General features: G+C 38.5%; 3 protein-coding genes across 4 annotated transcripts; 1 reads left to right on the forward strand and 2 right to left on the reverse strand.

Annotated features, from left to right (window-relative positions):
• Positions 1-1,244, forward strand: sst2 (somatostatin 2). Its single transcript, XM_060890064.1, has 2 exons — positions 1-217; positions 778-1,244. Exons 1-2 carry the CDS (start codon positions 80-82, stop codon positions 955-957), a joined length of 318 nt encoding a protein of 105 aa, XP_060746047.1. The 5' UTR covers positions 1-79; the 3' UTR covers positions 958-1,244.
• A 789-nt stretch (positions 1,245-2,033) lies between these two features.
• Positions 2,034-5,806, reverse strand: cwc25 (CWC25 spliceosome associated protein homolog). Its single transcript, XM_060867590.1, has 9 exons — positions 5,669-5,806; positions 4,871-5,043; positions 4,530-4,766; positions 4,369-4,438; positions 4,139-4,278; positions 3,879-3,945; positions 3,613-3,797; positions 2,831-2,998; positions 2,034-2,746 (listed from the first exon to the last, which is right to left on the reverse strand). The coding sequence occupies exons 1-9, from the start codon at positions 5,684-5,686 to the stop codon at positions 2,632-2,634; spliced, it is 1,173 nt and encodes a 390-aa protein (XP_060723573.1). The 5' UTR covers positions 5,687-5,806; the 3' UTR covers positions 2,034-2,631.
• A 2,705-nt stretch (positions 5,807-8,511) lies between these two features.
• Positions 8,512-15,590, reverse strand: LOC132859398 (uncharacterized). Of its 2 annotated transcripts, none has more exons than XM_060890202.1 (4): positions 15,511-15,590; positions 14,449-14,535; positions 12,247-12,440; positions 8,512-9,385 (listed from the first exon to the last, which is right to left on the reverse strand). In XM_060890202.1, exons 2-4 carry the CDS (start codon positions 14,533-14,535, stop codon positions 9,067-9,069), a joined length of 600 nt encoding a protein of 199 aa, XP_060746185.1. In that variant the 5' UTR covers positions 15,511-15,590; the 3' UTR covers positions 8,512-9,066. The 2 variants fall into 2 exon arrangements, with proteins under 2 accessions (XP_060746185.1, XP_060746158.1); XM_060890175.1 differs by having other exon boundaries at positions 8,512-9,388.
• Between the last annotated feature and the right edge of the window lie 10,091 nt (positions 15,591-25,681).

Raw genomic sequence — 25,681 nt, forward strand, 5'->3', positions numbered from 1 at the left:
CCGAAGAGAAACCGAACAAGCAACAGAAATCGAAAACAGCACAAAATCCTCACAAAGGTACTTAAAACAGACCAGGAAGATGTCGTCTTCACCTCTCCGTCTTGCACTGGCCCTCATGTGCCTGGTCTCGGCCGTCGGTGTCGTGTCTTGCGGTCGACCCCACGTGATATTGAGTACGGCTCTGGATGAGGCTCGCAACATCCCGCTCGGAGAAGAGGTATGACTCAAGAACGTCTGTAAAACGCTATAGATAGTGACGTAGCAATTCTAGAGCAACAACATAAAACAGGTTTCTTTGTGGAAAGAATCAAACTGAAATTAAAAAAGCTCTTTGGCCAAGTGTTTAGCCGTGTATTTTTCAGACGTGCTTCAGTTTAATATTTATGGTTAAGTGTAAAATAGTACAAGCTTTAAATCTGCTCTTATTTATTGTGTCAGTGTCAGTGACATGACATCTCTAGCACTAGAACAGAAAAGAGTCTTGATGTTTATCTACTGTACATCTTACCCTGAGAGACTGTGGGACCAGTCATGCAGAAGTGATACCGGGTTGATGTCTAGTTCTAAATGTCTGATGGATCCAGAGCAGGTTTCTTCAGGTTGAGAATAATTCTTGCTCACTTGAAGGTAGTTGGAACCAGATGTTAGGGATTCATTGATGATTGTGGTGTTGAAGGGCAGAAGGTCTTGCGAGAAGATCTTTACTGTATTTCAGTTTAATTTTAAGCCGGTTTTCTTACAATGAATCTGTGGTGGTGTTTATTTTTTTTTGTTCAGGTACCAGAGAGACTCACTCTCCCTGAGCTCCAGTGGATGCTCAGTAACAACGAGCTCATGCCCGTTCAGGTGGAAGAAGCCCCTCATGGCAGGATGGAGCTTGTGAGGAGAGACAACACGGCAACGACCAAACCAGTCAACTGTATGAACTACTTCTGGAAGTCCAGGACAGCATGCTGAGCTCATGTAGACCCAGGAGCCAGAGCAAGAGGCACCATTTAGACCGTTATTATGCTGCGAAATCACTCACTGTTTCCCTCCCCATCAGCTTACACCTCTGACACAGGCAGACATGCTCATAGTCTGACTTCAAGCACACCAGAGCCTCTGTTAATTCTTCTCATTTTAGCAGCTGTAGGAATTGTAGAAAATGTCTCAATACTGGGTGCCGGTTTTATCCTGCTCTGAAGCACAATAAATTGCTTAAAAATTGCTTAAAATAAACAATACAGCATCAACGAATAGAAGTGTGTGTGTGTGTCTGTGCTAAGGCTCGGTTCTGGAAGATTCCCATGAAGCTAAGATGTTTTGTGATCCGCTGTTATTCCCTGATCATATCTACAAAAACATTCAGGAAAAAAAAATACACCATTATGTAAAACCTTAAGAACATTTACAACAGATAGAAATGTTAAACAGACACAATTTTAACTAAATCTTAAGGCTAGCTAGCTAACAAGCAACCACTTAGCCATAGAGGCTAAAATTTATATTAGCTTAGCCTGTAGATAGCAATAAGGACTGTATTGTACTGGTGATTTGAAAGAAAGAAAAAAAAAAGATAGAGAAGACATTAACAACATAAAATACCAAACATAATCTTAACTAAATTCAAGGTACCGCTCGGCTAAGCTTAGCTAACAAGCAACCTCTTTCAAGCTTCCAAAACATATTAGCTTAGCCTCTAGTTAGCAATAAGGATTGTATTGTATTGGAGATGAGAAAACAGGGTTTAAATTAAAACTGAGGTAGAGTGTAAAGCTCAAAACAGTGACTAATGTAGATATGATAATAAAAAAGAAATCCTTAGCTTTGTTGGCAAAGATTTTAACAATAAACACCAGGCTTAGTAAGATGGCTGCCACGTCTCATGGACAGACTTAACTGTAGCTAAACAGATTAGCATCTCTGTGAACCATGAAAAGTCTCCATATTTAAACAAGGCCAGTTTATGTTCACAAGAGGAATAAAACATCCAATTACATGGTCTTGATGCTCAGGTTTCATCTAAAATCAGCCTTCAGTTAGTTCAAAGGTTTTCTCTAATTGTATTTATTGATTGTTGACAGTCCAGGATTCGGTTCCTGATTCACAAACAGGAAAATAATCGGATCGTGTGATAAAGTGTGAATATAACAAGACTAACATCCAACCAACGATTATTTTAGATCATTTTTTCATATCACGTATTTAAAAATAAGACATTTCACTGCTGAATTTATTGTCTATCAGAAACTGACCTTTTTTTTGTTTTTTTTTTAGATAAATACAATGATAGTGTATGTGCGACATGAGGATTCTGTACAGTGAATAAAATACAGTACATGGATTTTTTTTTAATCTCTTTAAAAATACAAAAATATACAGAAATGAATGATTAAAATGAGGGGGAGGAAAAAAAAAAAAGACAACCCATGACAAAAACGGACCATTTTTTTCCCTGTAAAAGTGGACCACTAGGCACATTATACACATTTTATAATAATAATAATAATAATAATAATAATAATAATAATAATAATAATAATAATAAATTATTATATTTATAAACAACATTATCTTCCCTACAAGTTTGAGATTTGATCGTTTGGGGAAACGTGACTGCTGGTGAACACGACTGTTTCTAATTGCCGCTCATCTTCTCATGAAGTTCTTCTCCAGAGAGGCAGAGGTCCTCTGAATGGAGTGGATGTTCCTCTTCACCCGATCCTCCACAGACGAGGTGGCTGCACTCTCCAGCTTCACGTTACTGCACAGAGAGAAGAAAGAATGTATCGCACGTGACATTAGGACGTTACATCACGTCAGGTCACGTGTTCCAGCCCACACTTACTGTATGAATGTGGCCTGGTCGCTCTGCTTGGTCCTGCTGTCTCGCTCCTTTTCCCGCTCGTCTTGTTGTTTGTACCTCTTTACATTGCTCTCTCTCTCCTTCTCTCTCTCATCGGCGAACTCCATCATCTCTTTCCTCCTTTTTTCCAGCTCTTCGGCCGAGAGACGCCTGAGAGAGGAGATTTTAACTAGTTAATCAGATGTTCCCGAACGTGTTCTGCAAACCCATTTTTATAATATAGGCAAGATTCTTGATGTAGGACTATTGTTGAACATTTTATCATGTATGTGTGTAATATAAGTGAGTTAAAAATATCTAAAAAATCCAGAGTCCTGGTACATAAACCAGAGTTATTGGTAGGTTTGAAGGTCATGTGAGAGGTTTTTGAAATCATATATTAACTCTAATAAGAAAAATTGGTCAGTGTTAGAAGGTAAAAACAGTCTAGAATTGTACAGAAGTATCCGATTTGAGACACAGTGTGAGTTTATCTTAGTGGAGGCAGATGGATGGGGGAATACAAAATGGGTCTTTGATATTTCTAATATTTAGTCCAGTGTAAAATGAATGAATGAAACGAAAGAGAAACGTTTCTTTTATGTTCCCATTTGTAAATCAATAACCATTTTATCACACATTAACCTAAAAGGAGATTCTTTGGAACATATATACTGAGATATATATATATACACACACACACACACACACATACATATACATATATATATAAAAAGAAATTTAAACAGTGGCAGTATCGTTAGTGTGTGTGCTCTAAATCGTACTTGCTGTAGTTGGTGCTCTGTGGTCTTTGATAGCGTTGTCTGGGCCTGCTCGGACTCTGTGCTTTAGGTTTGTGTTTCCTGTCTGGATCGTGAGGTGAACGATTTCTCTTTTCTTCTCTGGAACACAGTGGAGAGCGACTCCGGTCCCTCCTGTGGCTCGACTCCGACCATGCTCCTGCTGGTAACTACGACAAAACAAAAACCTAATAAAACTCCTGACTAACTGCATGAGCTGAAAGGATGTGTGAGTGAACGAGGATACACACCTGCAGTCCGTACCCGGATTTCTGAAAATGTGAATGCGACTTTGAGAATCCATTTTCCTCCTTTGACCTTAAGGAACAAACACAATTTAATCTCAATAAAACGGGATTCTCAGGATTTGCGGTACTATTAACTCAAATTAAAGCATCTATGAAATATTCTAAACTTTCCTGAGTCAAACCGTCCTTAAGCATGAAAAGAAATATTAAAAGGAAATTGATATTACCAAACAAACCAAAAGTAATCACAAGTTCATCTCTACCTGTGCTTTCTGTCTTCCTCATCAGAGCTGGAACTCCTCCGCCTGTGTTTCTTGGCCTTCCTCCTTTCCTTATCGTCTCTCTTTTCCTTTTTATCCTTCTTCCTTCTCTTCTTTTTGTCTTTTTCTATATTTTCACGTAACTATGGAAAGAAAAACAACAGCGTGACGCTTTGTAATCGCCGAAGATTTGTACGCTTTGTAAAAACCTGAAGGGCTTTTAGATGACTCACCATTTTGCGGATCTCTTTCATTTTAACAGGATTTGTGAGAACGCTCCTCTTTTTTTCCTCCTCGCGTTTACTAGAAATGGACAGAAGAGATGTTATTACACACAAGAGCTTTATTACACTGTTAATCAACATAAATTTTAAAAGACCCAGGTTCTGCTCACCGAATCTCGAACAGCGGATCTTCTCTTATCTTACAGGCCATGTCCAGGGTGGAGACGGAGGCGGTAGAGTTGAAAATGGAGCCGGGCAAGAGGCCGGTTTCAGCGGACGGCCCGCTCTCAGGTTCCTCATACTGCTCTGTAATCTGCTTATCGATGGGACGGCCCAGGAGGTATTCATCGCGGGAGATCTGTCCTCCGGGGCCCTGGTACATCCAGTCCAGTCGCTCATCTTTTTTTCTGAAAGTACAAAATAATGCAGTTTTACAAGAGACTCGGACACAACATAGTACAGAATATGTATTGTGTTTTTACTGTATAAACTAAGACTTCTCTACACGCACTTTACTGCGCCGGTTTCCTGCGCATATTTCGTGATTTCCTCTCGAGCTCGCTCATCTTTCAGTTCCTTCTGCAACTCCTCGATCTTCTTTCTTTCGGCTTCGTGCTTCTGCTCGGCTTTCCACACACGCTCGATGTTCTTCAGCGTCTGCGGATGCCAGCTTTTCTTCAAGTTCTGAGGAAATTGAAAAACATAAAATAAAACATGAAACTTAAAGAGTCATGGATTACGTGCTCACAGATTAAATTCACATATTATAAACTGAATAGCTCTTCTGATTGACATCTAATCGATCCTGAATGACCTGCATCTTTTAAATTCTGTTCTAAGTCACACGTCATTCTATCAGGCGTTCAGTGGAATTTAGTCCTCACTTCATCTTTACTTTAGTCTAGTCTTCTTTACATCTTTCCTTCTATACACCAACACACATGATCTCATATTAAAATACAAATAAATGTTTCAAATCGTTTCAGGGTGACGTTTGCCATAAAATCTCAGGATGTAGTAATGCTAATGTTTTTGTCTTTTAGTCCCCAAAGTACCGCACATTTTTAGTACAGATTTTATTCCTAGGCGTTTTTATGTTCGTGACTATGTCATAAACCACATATTAATCATTAAAATTAAAGAAATAACCGAACACGAATTAGCCTAATAGTATATTAGCTCCATGCTAGGCTTTTTAGCCGCTTGCTAGGCTAATTAGCACAACAAGCTAAGCTAAACAGCTTTATCGAGGTGGAAAATTTCTAACATATTTATTTAAATTATTTAGTTAGCTTAGTAAAATACGTACAAGATCACCGCCTCCCATGTTGCTGAAAACAATCCAATACGTGTGAAATTATTTAAGCGTTGTTGTTTTTCTCTCTCACACGGTCGCCTGTTTTGGAAGAGAACGAAGCTCGTTCCGGTCGCAAAGCGCATGCGCTAAACAGTGAGGTCACAATCATGAACCGAAACGTCTTATTGATAGGCCCTTTAAAGAGAGTCGACTCTTTTGGCTCTTAACAGAGAGAAAACTCATTTGGCTCTTTACAGAGAGTCGACTCATTTGATTCAGCTTAGTCGACATAAACGGCTTACTGAAAGGGTAACCGGTGATGTTCATTCATTCATTCATCTTCTACCGCTTATCCGAACTACCTCGGGTCACGGGGAGCCTGTGCCTATCTCAGGCGTCATCGGGCATCAAGGCAGGATACACCCTGGACGGAGTGCCAACCCATCGCAGGGCACACACACACACACACACTCTCATTCACTCACACAATATTCCAGAGATGCCAATCAACCTACCATGCATGTCTTTGGACCGGGGGAGGAAACCGGAGTACCCGGAGGAAACCCCCGAGGCACTGGGAGAACATGCAAACTCCACACACACAAGGCGGAGGCGGGAATCGAACCCCCAACCCTGGAGGTGTGAGGCGAACGTACTAACCACTAAGCCACCGTGCCCCCACCGGTGATGTTGTTTTTTTTAAATTTCTATATTAAGTTATATAAATTAGAAAACAAAATCAGCCAGAATGGCACTACAAACAAGTAATAATAATAATAATAATAATAATAATGATAAGAAGAAGAAGAAGAAGAATAAGAAGAAGAAGAAGGAAAAAAAATATATAATAATAATAATAATAATAATAATAATAATAATAATAATCATCATCATCATCATCATCATAACATTGTGCTGCTGTGTCTGTGCAAGAAAGGAAGAGAAGAAAGAAAGAAAAACAACCATTTAAAAACAACTTGATTAACTTACACTACAAGAAAAACAAGATTGCCTAGAATGAAAGAAAAGAAAAGAAAAAAGAAAGAATAAAGAACGGACAGAAAATAAAAAAGAAATGAGCCCAAAAATCAATGAGCCGACTCGTTTGCTTGTGACACGTCCCATTTTCCTCAAGCAAACGAAGCCTCATTATGTCATTAACATGTATGTAGTTTTGCTGATCTCATTATTACTCTTACAATGGTACAAAAGACATCCTAAAACATATTGTTAGATAAATATATTTCTGGTAATATATTTCAGTATTTGCTGGAAAAAAAATTCTTTATTAGTGATTTTTAATTTTAATAATTTTCTTTGTGAAAAACTTCACCAAGGTCAAAGAATACCACATTGCTGAAACCTATAAAATCCTCTAACACAGGAGCTAGTCTTAGTGAATTAAACGTGCACTTTTGTTGAAAAGATCCACGCTTCACATTCATAGCATTTCTAATGAAAGTTCAGGTTGCTTCGTGACAAACTGGTGTCGCTTCCAGGCAGTATCATCACTTCTCCTCTGGATCTCCGTGACCCTGATCAGGATGAAGCGTCGCTAGAAACTTCGCTGCTGTGTGGAGCTCTCCAGGGTCCTTAAAACATCACACTTCTCCAAAGCTTGGATATTTTAAGCCTCATTTTATTTCATACGAAATGGTCATTGAACATCTTATAGAAAACACCTAACGCTGATGTAGAAACATCTACATCTTGCTAAATGGATTTTATTGCTTTACACCTCCTGCTGAGTCATGTAGGGAAGTCGCTGGTGTGTTTTTTTCTCATCGGTTAGACTACAGTAAATACAGTTCAGGATCTTGATGTTTCTGTTCCTTTTCTGTCCATTTTTTTCCTGAATCTTTGCTGGTTTTCTGGTTCTTGCTTCCTCTCTGTTAAAACTACCTCTGCTATCAAGCCCAAGATGTATTTTATAATTTAGGTGTGTTGTATAATTAAACTATAAGTATATCACAGCTGGGATGTAACAGTTGCCTATAGAAAACCTTTTTTTACATATAGTGAAGATGATATAAGAGGTGCAGGATATCACTTTATTTCTTTTTGTTGATGTACAAAGTTATCCCAGGATTAAAAAATGAATAAGTTTCTTTTCTTCTTTTTAAAAAGTGGATTATTCTGTGATGGGATTTACAGTTGAATACAGAAACGAAAGTCTGAAAGTTTACTTTTAGTAAAGTAATTTTATAGTTTACCTGATTTTGGCCTTGATCTTTTTTTTTGGTTTGTTTTTACAACTAAATTTTGCTGTAAATTAAGAATTCTTATCAATATGAAGCTGATTTATGAAACTTATACATTTATACGTTTGTTTTTCAGATTTAGCTTCAAACTACAACATTTAGGTTAAAAGAATTCTAATGACAATGACTCTCCATGTCGGTATGGAGTCTTCATAAAGAGTAAAGTGTAAATACTATCAATAGGCTTAGAAAAAGAATAAAAAAGTTTTTGTTATAGAGAGAAATAAATACCAGGGGCACGGTGGCTTAGTGGTTAGCACGTTCGCCTCACACCTCCAGGGTTGGGGGTTCGATTCCCGCCTCCGCCTTGTGTGTGTGGAGTTTGCATGTTCTCCCCGTGCCTCGGGGGTTTCCTCCGGGTACTCCGGTTTCCTCCCCCAGTCCAAAGACATGCATGGTAGGTCTCTGGAAAAATTGTCCGTAGTGTGTGATTGCGTGAGTGAATGAATGTGTGTGTGCCCTGCGATGGGTTGGCACTCCGTCCAGGGTGTATCCTGCCTTGATGCCCGATGACGCCTGAGATAGGCACAGGCTCCCCGTGACCCGAGGTAGTTCAGATAAGCGGTAGAAAATGAGTGAGAGAAATAAATACCACAATTGAAAAAAGTCTTTTAATTCCATTTAATGAACACTACATTCTTTTCTTTTAAAAATGGTCGATTTGGTGGTGTTGGTTTGGACAGTTCCCTCGTTTGTTATCCGGTGTTCTCGGTTTTATGTTGTTTTTTTTGTTTTCTTGTATTTTAATTTTTATTTTAGTTGCTCATTTTTTTCTCCCAGTTTATTACTGTTTGCTGTTATTAATAAAACCCCATCTGTCTTCCGTCCCTGCGTTTGGGTCTGGATTCTGTTTTCTCGTAAAGGCGCCCGTTCTCTGACAGATTCCACTTTTATTTATTTGTTTCGTTTTTTGAAAATAGTTTTTTATCTGCATTAAATAAACCAGAAAATCCACCCAGAGATCTACTCGTGCAATGTTACTCGTGCATGAAATCAAACCCTTCCTGTATTGGATACTCAGTGCAACACGATATTACAGTGATTTCTCAGACAATAAACAGATTTTCCACTGCAAACAATCTGAAACTCCTAAAAGTTTAGCATTTAGACATAAACTAAACAACTAAAAAAAAAAAAAAGTTTGATTTTCTAGCGTCTTCCACTTGGTAGGCGTCCGAGCCCGATGCGATCGATTGGAAGAACGAAGCCGGTCCTGGACCCCGGTTTGGAAGTTCTCGTTTTGCCAGATGGATTTTTCTCCGTGTTCGTGATGGACGTGGCTCCGGATGTCTCCAAACGCTGCTGGCTGCTTCTGGTGGTAGTTATGGTGGCGGTGTTGTTGGTCTTTTCAGTTGGATCTACAGACGCGCTCTGCTCAGATCTGAACTCGGTGAACGAAGCGTTTTTCCCGCTCGTGATCTGAAGTGAACCGGCTCCTCCTCGCCTTTTCTGAGAGCCCTTGGGCCGCCTGCTGGGGGAATAAATGCAGTTAGCATGGATTTAGCTGTGTGATGATTTATTAATACATGGCTATATTGTTCAATATGGTCATCAGTTCTATCTCTCTCTCTATAGATGATTTGATTTGGTTTGGCGAATAAAAATCTATATATAGAAATTATTTAATGTTTGAATGTCGAAGATAGTCGTAAAAGCATTGGGTAAATATTTTAAACCAATGTTCGATTTGATACGCTTTGATTATTCTATCGCATTTAACAATGGACAAAGGGTCACAAAGCAGCTTTATAGAAATATAAAAATAAAGAATAAACACACATTTTTATTAATCTAAAAAAACAAGCCTGAGGCAACGGTGAAGAAATGATATGATGACAAAACCTTGAGAGAAACCGGACACAAGTGGAGTCGTGTGGCGTTGGAATCTAGGGTTGTGTCCCAAATTATAAACTTACACCCTACACCATTGGCTACCAGGTGCTGATGGTAGTTGAGAAAATTTCAAGATGGCCGACAACACGCCAGTGGACGAGACGTCTTACAAACTTTGAAATGATCCCAAGCTACACATTATGTGCATTGGACATAATTCACCAACGACTTGAAAACATTGTATACATCATGTTAGAAAGAAGACCTCAGTGTTACAGGCATTAGAGACGATTCGATACGATACGACTCTTCTAACATTCGTATGCTAGGCGATAGATTACGTATGGCATATTGGAAGTGCGTAGGACATCATATGGGACACTGCGTATACATTCATTCATTCATTCATTCATCTTCTACCGCTTATCCGAACTACCTCGGGTCACGGGGAGCCTGTGCCTCTCTCAGGCGTCATTGGGCATCAAGGCAGGATACACCCTGGACGGAGTGCCAACCCATCACACGGTACACACACACACTCTCATTCACTCTCACAATCAAACACTACGGACAATTTTCCAGAGATGCCAATCAACCTACCATGCATGTCTTTGGACCGGGGGAGGAAATCGGAGTACCTGGAGGAAACCCCCGAGGCACGGGGAGAACATGCAAACTCCACACACACAAGGTGGAGGCGGGAATCGAACCCCCAACCCTGGAGGTGTGAGGCGAACGTGCTAACCACTAAGCCACCGTGCCCCCACTGTGTATACAATATATGAAATATCTCACTGCTAGTCCATTCTTTTAAGTGTTAATAACTCAGTGTACGAGTTCCTACGGACGAGTGGTTACTATGGGAACCATAACATGTTAGAACAAGTGCATTAATATAAACCAGCAGTTTGTAACTGTGGTAAAGTCAGAGCTGTTGATAGAGAGGATTAATTGTTCAATCTCTTCTAACCAATCAGAATCCACAATTCAGCAGCTCAGTTGAAGAAATTATAAGAAGCAGTTTCTGGTTGTATATAATAGTGATGGGAAGTTCGGTTCTTTTCCACGAACCGGTTCTTTCGGGCAGTTCGTTTTAATGAACCAGTTCAATAATCCAGTTTACCAGTTCTTTTATGTCCTGACGTAATGACGTAATTCACAATGACGTAATGACGTAAATTCCTTCATCCCGCCGCTGCCGGCAGATATTAATACAATCAATTTAACGCATTTGGAAAGTTCTTTGTAATCATAACTTTAGTTGAATGCGTCAACTAAAACACCCAGTACAGGCATTGATGTGCAAACGTGGGTGTTTTACGTGTCTTAAAGATATAAAGTTAATAAACTAATCTTCATCAATTTACAAAAACTTACAAGAAAAAGCATAATTTTGAAATGTTTCTTTCGCTCCATAAGTTGTTTCAAAAACTAATGCAACTAATGCAATCATAACCATTTACATTTGTTGCTGTATCAGTTCAGTGATTTACGCATGCGCAGTAACAACAGCTCATCGGTTCTCAGTATGTTGGATGCGTCCGAAAGAAACAGTTCTCAGTTCAGTGTACTGATGATTCGCTGTATCGGTTCAGTGATTCAAGCATGCGCAGTATCAACAGCTCATCGGTCCTCAGACGCGTCCGACAGAAACAGTTCTCAGTTCTGTACCTATGATTCTCTGTATTGGTTCAGTGATTCACGCATGCGCAGTAACAACAGCTCGAGCTCACAGTTCTCTCAGCACAACATGTCTCAGTTCAGTGTACAGGAGTTACATATACTCCGGGATATTAGTTTATTTAGAGTCGGAGGGGCTGTCAGGCATGACCGAAAGTGAGTAACTTTTGTAACTTGTGGATCAGCGCTGACTCAAGAAGTGAACTGTTTAGAACGAATCAGTCCGATTTGGTGAACCGGTTCATCCAGTTCACTAAAAAGAACCGGTTCAAAAGAACGATTCGTTCACAAACTGGCCATCACTAGTATATAAAACTATAGAGCCATTTGGAATCTTTCTGTCAGTTCATTCTATAAACTGAATGCTAGCGTGTGTATGTGTGTGTGTGTGTGTAGGCCAGTGTAGATTGTTTCCACAACAGGGGTCCACAGGACCTCCACTTTATCCGTTCATATCTCTAATCATATTCCTTTAATCCGCTGTTTAACCCGCAGCCTGAAGCGTTTGCTCTCTAGAGATCCCTCGCCGTTAGATCTATTCACGGCGGATGACGGACCTCTGGGAAGCGTTTCCTCGCGAGCGGTCTGTTCTGGCGGATCAGCTGTGACTGGCTCAGTCTGTTATCACAACACGCCGTCTGGTAACGTAGCACCTTAATTAGACGCCGTGTGATCTCAGCATCACCGCCTGTGTAACTTCAGGCTTCTCCGAAGTCTGCGATGGCGTGATGGATATTTACAGAAAAGTGCACGCAATGACCTTTCATTAAAAAAACAAACGAAAAAAACAAAACGAACAGCTTGCCAGAGCGGTACCTCTGCTTCTCTTTCTGATTTCTTTTCAGCTTCACAGGGCTGATAGACAGAGGGTCCAGAGGACTTTTTCCTTCAGGAAAGCCCCGGGATTTCCTTTGATCCTGCTGGACTTTGCCGTTGGTCTCGGGTTGGCCGCACGGCTGTACGGTGACATCAGCCAGACGGATCGAGCTAGGTGGCAGAGGTGTTTGATTCTGAGAACGGAATCAGAAAATCACAGCGTTAAAGTTTTATTCCCTAATGAAATACAGCAAAAATGAAGAAAATGATGCATCGAACTTGATGCTGTGAATGTATCGCTTTGTACGACTATTTTCCATGTATTGAAGGGGTGCCATTTCTTTATGCATGATCGGGCACTGATAACTAATCTAGTTAGCATTCAGTAGAACAGGTTTATTAGCACTGTTCTATTTAAATACTGCTCATGTACAGTACAAGTCCAAGCATGTATGCTAATGCTTTAACATCAGCTAGCTCAATTGAAGCTAACTGAAACGTATTAGCAGGCTGCATTAGCTCACGTAGGGTTTGTTTGGAATTAAAAACGTTTCTGTAGATTTGTTTCTTCTACAATAATCAGACGTTTTACTGTCTGATTATTTAAAGAGTCTGATCATCAAAAAGAACATGTGTACTGACTTAGGCTAAGTTTTCATTCACCTAGCATCAACAAGCCTGCTGCTAATGTGCTGCTAGTGTGCTGCTAGTGTGCTGCTAATGTGCTGCTAGTGTGCTGCTAATGTGCTGCTATTGTGCTGCTAGTGTGCTGCTAGCACAGAAATCCTTGTTTTTGGGCTGCACATTTAAAGGATTTACAGAATCAGTAACTTTTATAGTGCAAAAAGCAGAAGATTCTCTTTTTTTTCTCGATTTTTTTTCTCCAGAATTGTTAATCGTCAAAAGAATAAATATGAATATAAATATAAATATAAATATCAAAAATGTTAATGTTAGCAAAGGACGAGAAGGTGGTTTGATTCATTAAGATCCTAAGGAATTGTTTAAAAGTTTAAATCTTATATTTGATAGCTAGACAGCAACTGAGTGACGACTGAGTGGTAATTTGCACTTCAAACATGTTCGGCTGTTGCATTTGATCCCTAAATCACTTTAGCTCATTTTTTTATTGCTCACTTTTATTTCTAATGCTTTATTACCTGCTTTCTAAATCAAGTTGCAGCTTTTCCAGAAAAATTAAAAGCCTCACGTTAACCTTAAAAAAACACTTTGGGTTAATCATCAAATACACCAAAGTACTAAAATAATAATAATAATAATAATAATAATAATAATAATAATAATAATAATAATAATAATAATAATAATAAAATAAAAATAAGAAGAAGAAGAGGAAGAAGAAGAAGAAGAATGACAAAATAATAATAATAATAATAATAATAATAATAATAATAATAATAATAATAATAATAATAATAAAACAATAATAATAAATAATAATAATAAAAGAAGAAGAAGAAGAAGAGGAAGAAGTAGAAGAAGAATGACAAAATAATAATAATAATAATAATAATAAAAAGAAGAAGAAGAAGAATGACAATAATAATATAACATTAATAATAATAATAATAATAATAATAATAATAATAATAATAATAATAATATAACAATAATAATAATGGTTTTAAATTGTTCTTCTAAAATCTATCTATTCACAGTTGTTGTTGTTGCTGGTTATTTGGTGAAAATCCAAAGAATATATTTTAATTGTTTCAGAAAAACCAACAGCCAAATTGAATTAAGTTCACTTAAGTTATTGTGTGATCTAATTAAATACATAACATCATTATCAGCACTGTATCAAATATTTTTTTCTTTTAGTAAGCAGGTTTGTGATAAATTAAGAGTGAGCTTGACCTTGACGGCTTTGACATCCACAGATATTTCTAAACATTTTCCAGTAGAATTTCTCTTCTAACAGAGACACAGAGCTGAGCAGCTGTTCTGTTCCTCCTCAGTGGTTTAACACCCAAAGGAATTAACCTTGGATCAAAGTTAAAATGTGTGTTAGATCATTACTTTCTTTCTTTTTTTAAAAATAAATGTTTTAAGATGTTAAACTAAAGAGCAACGAGCAACAGGCTGAAACTTTTTTCATTCATCGGTGAAGAACGGATGGATGGATGGATGGATGGATTTGGATTTTCGGAGAAATCTCATGATGAACTTTAATCCAGTTACCTGCTGCTGGATGATAAACGCAGTGCTGCTGCGCGGCGGGTCGATCATGAAGATACAGAACAGGGTGAAACACTCCCAGATCCGCATCTGAAAAACACCCCAAGAGAAAGAAGGAGAGAGAAAGAGAAAGAGAGAGAGCGATCTGAAATGGTTTTATTAAAGTCATGAGGACGTTTCCTCTAAAAAAGCTTCAGCGAGAGAGTCACGCTGGAAACAAACCCACATCCCCACATGCTGCGTGAGGCCCTGCGAGACCTTTTTTTTTCGATGGAATGCGACTCGGGATTAGTCCTGCCCTTCCCAGGCGGCGACATGTGTCCAAGCCCTGGCGTCTCATCTTCATTAAAAAGGTCAAAGTGATGGAAATAATTCAGCTATTTCTGAACAGAGAGGCACCGCGTCCCTCTGGAGAAATCCCCCCCCACCCCCTACCACCATCAACACCCATCCACTACCCACCCGCCCACCATGTGAGCAGCAATCCGGATCATCCTAAGCATCGGACTGACACTTCAAACCTGTCAAAAAGCAGAGGATGCAGCACTAATCGACTCAACCAGGACTGACCCTCACCAGAAATAGTTTATGGGAAAATGTTGCTTTAAAAAAAGCCAGTGGAAATTCAATTAGACGTGAGACGGAGACGTGCAGCATCTCGCTTTGACATCGAACACACGTTCTAAGGTGTACGACTTGACACATGAAAAATAAGAAGAAGAAGAAGAAGAGGTTATTGTGCTTAATACGGATTGTGTAACACATCGCGAGTTCTTGCATGCACAATACAATGAGCTGATATGTTTACGCGTTCATCTGATGCTTTATTTATTAAGATTTGTCATTTCAGGCGTTTTAAGCAGACATTGTAAACAGTCAACACAATTTCTTTACAAAGTTCATTATCCAATCAGAACATTTCACATCATACAAATTTACACAAATTCTCGTGCATTAACATAAATTCCTAAAGTTTCTTTCACTTTCTTTCAATTTTATACTAAAAAGTTTCTTTTAAAAAGAAAAGGATCCTTCATCATTCCATCATTCATCATTTTCTCTCACCTTTCTCCAGACTCAGATCTCACTGCCTTTAATTCAACTGACCTCTCTTCTCTTCTTTTTCCTCCTCTCTTCATGCACACTTCTATCTCATCTGCCCCTCACTAATAACTTGTTTATAGATTTTCTCGGGTTCCCGTCCGTCCAATCGGGGCCCTTGTTTCCAGTTACGTCATCATCACCCTTCCCTAGAAGCCCATTGTAACCTGTAGCTTTGAGAAACCTTTGTGCCAGGACCGCTGGATGCTTTCCTCTCACCCTGCGATTTATTGGATGTATAATTAACGGTTTAATGTGATTCTCGCACCTGATTGGTGTTCGTCATGGTGCTCTTGCAGTCCAGTTTAATTTTAAGGCCATCACTGGGCCTTGGAGCTTTTATTAGCCTCGGTGATCACTGCCAGGGTCTGTCTGAATGAGGATGACCTTTTAATGCCCCCCGTGCGCGCACGCTAATAAAATCACACCCGGGCTGATGACGGCTGGCCGCCCCGGCCGAATTACACTCAGCGATACCATCAGAGGCAGAGCCACGAGTATCACACACACAGGCATTTCAAACACATGCACGGCATAATCGACATGAATCCGACATCCTGTTTAGTCTGGGTGCAGGGGAACGGCAGACGGATCACTAACAGGCTTGGAGGCATTCTCTACGTGATGAAAGTCGATGGGCTGGATGTCGCGAGTGCATGAGAGACGTCTCGTCTTCACCAGCAGGAGGAGCGAATGCTTCAGAGATCCTCTGAAAAAGCTTCAATGGAATAACTGCTGCATTCCAATGCAGGAAGTGCTGAAGTGGGTTACGATGAGATGTTGTGGTTTGAGGGACCTAGACTGCATCAGAACAAACAGAAACGCTACGAAGGGACGATATTCGTCATTCTAAACATGATAAAAAAAATGATTATTATTATTATTGTTATTATAAAATCTGTCCTTCAATTAAAGAGAAAGAGAGAAAGAGAACACCATCAATAGTAAAGAGTCCCATCTATATGATACAAAAGCACAGATTTAAAGTCTTGACTGCTTCTTGACCAACGTTAACCCTTTATTCATTATTTATGGGAGGTTTTCATTCCGTATAAACAGACGAATAAATTTCAAGCTGTGAGTCTGATCTAAAAAGAGTCAGGACTCTTGTCAGCTTTTTAGATGAACAAACACTCAGAGCATCTCAGAGACATTTACACTGAACATACAAACATCTGTGTGGATTTGTGTGTCCATTTTCTTGAAGTTCGTTCGTTTTGTCTTTCCTGGGAATACCTCGAATCTACACCAAGACGGAGGTCGAGCAGAAAGCTTTCCAAATGAGCTCTTTGGGAGAACTCGAGTACCCGATCCTACGTCGTGCAAAAAAAATGCAGAGTAAACGTAATGTAAACACAACAAAATATAATAACAAAATTTCATATATTACGACCTCCAGTTAATTTATCCGTTTAATGCGCGTCATCTGCTGCGACTCCTTTGTCCATCAAACAGCCTGCACAAGACTGAGCACGTTGTTCTTCTTACCACTTAAACCATCTTGTTCTTGGCAGCATATACGAAGAAGAGGAGGAGAAATGGACACCGGTTCTCAAAAAGCTATTAACCTAAGTTTACATTCCTGGTGAAAACTTGTTTGGTTTTTTTTCTTCGATCAACGCATCTTACATTCACAGATCAACACATATACACATTATGTACTGTAGATATTCAGAACAATGAAAAATAAATGTGTCTGTAAGAGTTAATTAGCAGCTAAGTCATTTTGAATATGTGAATGAGGGTTGTGGTAGCCTAGTGGTTAAGGTGCTGGACTACCAATTCAGAAGGTTGTGAGATTGATTCCCAAATACCAAGCTGCCACTGCTGGGCCCCTGAGCATGGCCCTTAACCCTCAATTGCTCAGATGAATAAAAAAAGGAGATAAAATCTAAGGTCTCTGGATAAGGGCTTCTGATAAATGCTGGAAATGTAAATGCAATTGTGGCCCAGCTCACAGGTACACTTTGTGAGGTGGTATGGGAAAACCAGTTGGGTGTCAGCGTTGTGATTCGTGAATCATTATTATTAAACGAATCTTTCAAGTGAAGGAAACTTGTACATTGTCTATTTGTCTTTACCTAAAGTGCCATGCATGTAAAACATGTGACAGTTTGGTGTTAAAGAGCCAGGGAAGAAAAAGCATGTGGTGGCTCGGATGTACTGAAAGAATCAGCTTGGTACTGAACGAGACTTGTTAGTGAGTCGAAATGAAAATGGCACTGATTCTGTATGAATTTGGATTTGTGGCTCGGTACAAACTTTACAAATTGAAGGAAATTAGCTTGTGAATGACTGCGATGGGTTGGCACTCCGTCCAGGGTGTATCCTGCCTTGATGCCCGATGACGCCTGAGATAGGCACAGGCTCCCCGAGGTAGTTCGGATAAGCGGTAGAAAATGAGTGAGTGAGTGAGCTTGTGAATGAGAGGAACGAAAGAGATACGTCACGGAAAAGGGGGCAGAACTATGGTGTGAAGAGGACATAGTGCTTTGGAGAGGTTTTATATCTGTTCAGGAATCATAAATAAACTCAGTTTATGGACATATAATAATTGCTAAAAGATTTGTTGTCTTTTGCGATGAAAATGCTTATTAAATACATATATCACGAAATGAATCAGTGTGGAATCAGAACGAATCTTTTTGATGAGTCACTTCGATTATTTGAAAGTACCGCCGCTAGTTTTTTACTAAAATACTGCGATAACTCAAGTTTAAGAAATCTTAAATGTATTTAGACAACATTTTTAAAGACAATTTTCTTTTACTTTCATTGTTAAGGGTTAGTTAAGAGTTTTTACAAAATACTACAGGAATTGTGAGGGAATTCTGAAGGATTCACCACAACGCCAATGCTGCAATTTAGGAATATGAGGAACATCAGGAATTGGCAATTTCTCATGGTTTAATTTCTTGTCCTACAATTGTCCTAAACTATAGCCCTATTCGGATGGGATTAGTTTTACGTGGGGATGTGGAGTAATGCAATTTTACCTCAGGACGTCTGTAATATTAATTGGCCAATTCGCACGGGACAAGATATCTCAGTAAAACTAGCAGAAGTGGGAGGGGTAACTCGCTTTACGCACCACAGTAACCTCCTTGTCGTCATGTGCGTATGACGTTGCTTCCTGTTATCACGTGCGCAAACAGACAACATGGCGCCTCCATGCTTGCAAAACGCACCAAAAACTACTTTTAAACAGGAAATGACGGAATTTTACCGTACATATTTACAGCGGGTCTATTCGGACGGGATTAGTATTACCTGAGGTAATTTTTCCGACCTTTTTACAGAAGGTAAAAGTCGCCGCAATCTTTATTGACATTGACCGTAATGATTACCGAGACGGCACATTCGGATGGGACTAAAATCACAGAGAAGCTCTGGTAATAATTACTTTACCCCCACGTAAAACTAATCCCGTCCGAATAGGGCTTAATACTATATTTATATCCGACATTTTTTACTCAAGCTTTTAACAAAAAACTTTAGGTGTATCCCATTAAGTTCAATTCTATTTGAATCAATTCTACAGTATCTTATACTTTACAACAGCCAATACAGTGAGGGAAAAAAATAACTCTCTCTTGTCCCTCACAATGTGACGGAGTCGCCTGGAGACGACAGAAACAATAAATAAACAGAAAAAATAAACTTTGGGAAAGTCAATGTATCTGCATTGGATTATCCACCGGAGCAGAAAGCACATCAAAGCGAATCGCTGTTCTTTACTTTTACGTCCTAACGGTGCTCATAAACAGAACCGATCGGCCCTATACGCTTACTACGCAAGTTGTGTAGGGCCCCGCAAATTACGCATGGCCCTGCCTCCCCCGCCTCATTTTACAGCGCGTGTTAATGTTTACTGTGTAGATGACAATATGAAGTGATATGAAGTGAATATGATATGATCTGGCCATGAAAAGAGAAAAAAGAAACAAAATAAGAGTGAAATGCGAGAACAGCAATGCGACCTGCGTTCATATGCGCGTGCAATCGTGCATGAAATGATAACCGTGCTTTCCAGCAGCAACATCTGTGTGGGGACCAGTACAGAAGGTAGCGTGATAGCACTCCTAAATGATAATGTTTATAGTCTCTCAATCAAGTTTCAGTTTCTTTCAGACAGTCCAAATAGACTGGTGTCAACAATGCTGAAAATGCCCAGACTGTAGAGGGAACCAAAGTTAATCCCCAAATCCAAAGCTGTGTTCTATTTCTCTCTCTCTATTCTAATTCTATTTAAAATATTCCATTCAGTAAAGATTTGTTTAAACCTCAATCAATTCTGTATTGTTTTACTCTTTCACCGAGAGATGGAGCAAACCTTTTTTAAAAGGAGGGAGGTTTGTAGTGGGAGCAGTGGGGTGTCAAGTGTGAATGTGTGGCAAATGGTTTACATGGCTCACGGGTCAGGTAGGAGGGCCCCTTAGCAGAATTTTGCTTAGGGCCCCAGGGAGGTCAGGATCGGCTCTGCTCATAAACCACTGTAGAATTGTAATGCTTATCTTGGCCGTTTCTATTAAATAATTACCCATTACTGAAATTATCTTTGCGTCGTCTTGATGTGGGAAAAAAAGTCATATTTTCAATGATTTCAAATGGTTTTTGCTTCGATAAGCCAGGTTTGGATGTTGGATCCAAAAAAATCAAATCAATGCATATTCTCAGTAAAGCTTCTGAAACCTTTAAATCAAGATAAAACCACTGTTTCTACCAAAGGTGAAAAAAAAAACGCGAAGCCAGGAGACCATTGGGGAGATTCAATTACAGATACAGGATATATTCAGTATGTAATGAATTGAGTTGTTGTATGTTGATGGGATATTCGCCCGTTTTATCTGGGTAAGCAGTAAGGCAGAAGGCAGGAGACAGATGTAAATAATAGCCTGAGATCATCGAAGGGACAGAAGTTTAGACAGTACACTTCTGTTGGGGTACAAAGCGACACGCAAAATGTCTGCTGATTATATCTGCAATCTCCTTCAGCTATAAACGTCACTAAGATCATGTGCTCAACTCGACAGTCCATCCTTTAATACCAATGTTAAACTTTAATGCTACTTTTTTTTTAGCTTTTTGTATGTCAGTCAACTTCACCAGTCAACTTCTGTTAAATGTATTCTAAATAAAAAAAGTAGAACTTGACATGATTTGACAAAGAATATTAATGAGCTTTTAACAAGCTAGCAATGTGCTACTGTAGAGCAAAAAATACTCTGGGGCAAATATAGCAAAGATAGTTAACAAGCTAAAAAAATGCTACTATCGAAAGATCCACGACAGGAAAAAGCTAGCGAATCTAGCTAATAAATTAGCAAATTGCTCCACTCCAAGACAAAGCTAGCAAAACTAGCTAATGAGTTAGCATAATGCTACTGTTAAAGCGAGATCCACTCCAAGACAAAGCTAGCAAAACTAGCTAATGAGTTAGCATAGTTCTACTGTCTAAGCAAGATCCACTCCAGGAAAAGGCTAGTGAAACTAGCTAATGAATTAGCAAATTGCTTAACTCCAAGACAAAGCTAGCAAAACTAGCTAATGAGTTAGCATAGTGCAACTGTTGAATCGAGATCCACCCCAGGAAAAAGCTAGCGAAACTAGCTAATGAAATAGCAAATTACTCCACACCAAGACAAAGTACTTTTACCAAGGCAAAACTTGCTAATAAGTTAGCATAGTGCTACGGCCGAGCAAAATCCACAACAATGAACCCAAATGAATCGAGTTTTCTCAGATAGTTTTCTCCTCTACTTGATCTCCATTTTGAAGAGTCAGAAAAAAGTATGAAAATCAAAGAATCATAGTTTTTAAATAAAATGTTTTTAAATTATTAAAAAAACACTTAAAAGCAACCTATTTCTTGATGGAAAATATGCTTTTCTGAGACGTGACGAATCGTCTCGAGCAGGAAATACGGTTTGGGTCGTGTTCCAAGACAATGCTGAAGAATGCTGAAGAGAAGTCGACCTCTTAACTGCAAGCAGCTCTTTAATTATGCATCATTTGATTAAAGCTCCTTGTTGAATTCTATTAGCTGTAAAACCTTTATTGTTGAGTGAGTTCCAGCATCTCTCTCTCTCTCTCGCTCAGTCTCTCTCTCTCTCTCTCTCTCTCTCTCTCTCTCTCTCTCTCTCTCTTTATATCCTGCCTGAGAAGATGCTGATTTGTCTTGAAGTGCTTTGTCTCAGCCACACTCTCAGGGTGTCGGAGCCGAACTTGGCAGCTGGCGACCGAAGCGAATTTTACCCGAGGAGCTGAAACTAAAAGATATTTGTTATCTTTAAGCTTCGCGTTAGAATTGAGTTAGTAGAAAGTGTCTGACTCTATTTTCACCGAGTGTGTTTGCTTTTCTATTAGAGCTTTTTAGAAGATATATTTAATGCTTAGAACAACACCTTCTTTCCTGTGACTCCGATTTCTTTATAACTTCAGTGTTTTATCCAGAGTGTAACACTCCTCGAACAGCTACGCTGCTCCTTCCTAGAGTATAAAGAACGGAAATGTGCAGTCAAAAGTATGAGAATAGCTTTCGCGGTGTAATTATCTTGCTTGGATGAGTTCTAGAAGTACATGATATCCTGAAGCTCCTTTAATTAAGGTGAAGTTTCCGTATACTGTTTATCCATCTAGTGTAACATATACTGTATGTAACTGTGGAACCTTCTAGAAACAAATTCTCATGTATGTTATAGCAGCTATAAATGTCATTCACTCGTATCATTCACTCTCCAGACTCTCCCAGGCTTTTACTCATTTCTGATGACAAAAAAAAAAACGCCTTTTTTTTTAACATTGTCTGTTAATTAGATCGGACACCAGAGACGCTTCCTATAATAGTGGAAACTATAAAATCGCTAACATCTTCTAACGAGTGTGTTAATACGTACCTGCGATTTGAAGTTGCTCTGATAGGAAACGATAATCTTCCGACCAATCAGAATCGAGCATAACAGCGGCTCATTTAAATAGTGTAAATAGAAAGGAACTAATTAAACATAAAGAGTGTTGATGCAGTATTGTAATGTTCTACTCACACACACACACACACACACACACACACACACACACACTCCTTCATGTTGATAGCGCCAGAGAACGATATATATAGTATCGAGCCCTTTAATGTTTTCACATATTTAATGCATCACAGATTTATAAACACATCCTCACAGCATGACACCGACACCATGAGCTTAGTCTTATTCATCTTCTTATTTCGATCCATCCGAGATCTTAAAGTTGTGCCAAATCGATGCGAGTCATCAGTCGTTAGAAGATCGAGACATATCGATTCCAGCTGGAGGATTAGGGACAGAAAAAGCTGCAGCCTCGACGTGGCGTCGTGTATAAGATTGGACGCCGGTGACTTACCAGAGTGAAGTATTTCAGCTCGTAATCTAATAAAACAAGGCCACTAGAGCAGGATATGAGAAGGTCCACCAACTCTCTGAGGGGAGAAACCTGAGACTCACAGTCAGAAGGAACATTTATCATAAACGCTGACAGCACACACGCACACACACACACACACACACACACACACACACACACACACACACACGCACACACAACGGCTTAATGGGGGAATCGGTGTAATGGTGTAGAAGAAAAGAACAATGCAGTGTGACTAATGTGACCAGGGCTGAAACGGAGGTCCCTGAAAGTACGATTGCGCTTTTATGCATAGACACAGAACCAAAAACAGAAATATTTCTAACGAGCAGGAAGCGACGACATCACGAATCCCAGCAGACAAACATTTCCTACAGTCAGCCAATTATCATCAGCTTTTTTCAAGGGCTCCATACTGATTGGTCTGTAGAAAAGGTGTCGGTTCAGCGATGCTCTCGTTCCTGAACAATATTGTTTCCATAGAAACAGACGATTCTTGTATTTAGGTTTACTGTATCTTGTTTAGGAAGCTTTCAGGAAGGTTTACACTTTAACTCTTAAAGTCGGTGTCCAGCTGCTATAGCATAAGTGAGAACAGGTACAAACCTTCTACGGAGCATGAAATGTCGCTATAAATGGATAAAAATGATTAAGATGATTCACGCCACCATGTGGTCGATTATATTCCGTTCGCATTAGCATTAGCATTAGCCGATTATTATATTCCGTTCGCACTAGCATTAGCATTAGCCGATTAGCTCTATTCACATTCAACGTCTACAGCCGCTGTACTGTAACTAATGTACTTATTTTACTTCAGGGCTTATCGTCACCCCAGCAGTAGGATTGAGGTTTACAGCTGAATGTCAGATTTCTTTAGCATCTCCTTTCTCTCTCTCTCTCTCTCTCTCTCTCTCTCTCTCTCTCTCAAACTTCTCCATGTGTAGCTTGAGCAAGAAATTTATTTAGGTGTTTTTTTTCCTCCCAAGAAATTAAATTTTCAGCCATCCAGCAACTGAATGTGTTTATTCTTCAAGAGATAAGAAAGAATTGCAGGATCTCCCGTGTCAGCGCTGATGTAAACTCAGCCGAACCTCGTCCGAACCGATCGCTTTAACCTTCGCGTCTGAAAACACTAGCGTCTAGACCTCAAAAAGATTGACTACTTGTTTAAAAAAAACCCTGTGCTTTAAAATATAAAGTGATAGCATCTTATCACATTTCTAGGTTAATAACGTTCAGCACACAGGAACCCAAGAGTCTGACTTCCTTTTTATTTTCTTATTTAGCTTCAAACAGACGTTCAGTTCCCATCAGTGACTTTATAGAAGACTGAGGATGGGATCCTGCTTCACACCGTTCCCCATACAAAGATTCATCCATCCGTTCACAGGATAGCAAAGAGAGAAAAAAACAGGCTCAGGGTGAAAACTGGGTTATAATTTTATCAGCCATGTGCAGTATGCAAAGCTGTAAAGACGTATCACGCTCCTTATTACGCTCCTCTAAACTCTCACCGAAGCTCTCGGACTCTAAGTATAATCGTGTTTCACAGCAGATTTTAAGCAGAAATGAAGTTAAGGGTTTTTTTTTTCAGTGATGCTGGATTTAAAACTAGACTGACTCATTTTAATTGAGTACTTGTATAAATATAAATATAAATCTATTAGATATGACACATTTCTGTGCAGAATTTGAACCTTATTAATGTGTCTGCTTTTGCAGATTTGTTCTTGTAATGAAAAAACTCCCCACATCTTAGCAAGTGAAAATATCTTGAATATAATACATTTATTATTAGTAGTAGTAGTGATAGTAGTAGTGTTATTATGAGTATTACTTTTTAATTATAAAATAATAATATATAATTATGTAATCAATCATGTATAATAATAATCATATTTAATATTTTTTATTTAGTTGTAGAATTCAAATTATTAATCCTTATAATCTAATAAAATGTATTTTTTATTTTTTTTTAAATATGATATTAAGTAGCAATAGCATTATTATTAGTATTATTTTTAATACTAATAATACTAATGCTACTGCTATTAATTATAATATTCAATTAAATTTTTTAATCTACTATTATTAGTAGTAGTATATTAAAAGATTGTATTTATTATCTTTATTTATTTATTTATTGCATATTATTATTAGTAGAAGTAGATTTAAAAATAATATTGTAATTAAGCAAACATATATTTTTATTAAGCATTAATATTATTCGTAATATTGTTCATTTAATACAAAAAATATAATTCTTTCTTTCTTTCTTTCTTTCTTTCTTTCTTTCTTTCTTATTATTCATTATTATTATTATTATTATTATTATTAGTAGTAGTAGTAGTAGTAGTAGTAGTAGTAGTAAATCCTATATCTGAATGGTTATTAAACTTATTTATAAAAAAAATTTTACAATCAAGATTTTTATAATCTTTTCTATTTTAATTCTTCAGTATTCCTAGAAACAAGCAATAAATGTTCTGCTAACAACATAAGAAATATTAAAGCCTTAATTGTGTAAAAGCTCTAAAAACAGCCGATAACGCTCTGTTTGGTTTATGATCCTCGTATCATGTGAATTATTAAAGAAATAAAGCTCATAGTTGAGAAAGGTGTGTATACAGATACTAAGCTGAAACGAATCCATCCTCTAATTATTATTAACGAGTCTCATTTGAGTCTGCAGATGATTTATGAAACTATTTTTAAAAAAAAAAAAAAAAAA

The sequence above is a fragment of the Tachysurus vachellii genome, chromosome 1 (genome assembly GCF_030014155.1).
Source record: "Tachysurus vachellii isolate PV-2020 chromosome 1, HZAU_Pvac_v1, whole genome shotgun sequence".
NCBI classification, from domain to species: domain Eukaryota; kingdom Metazoa; phylum Chordata; class Actinopteri; order Siluriformes; family Bagridae; genus Tachysurus; species Tachysurus vachellii.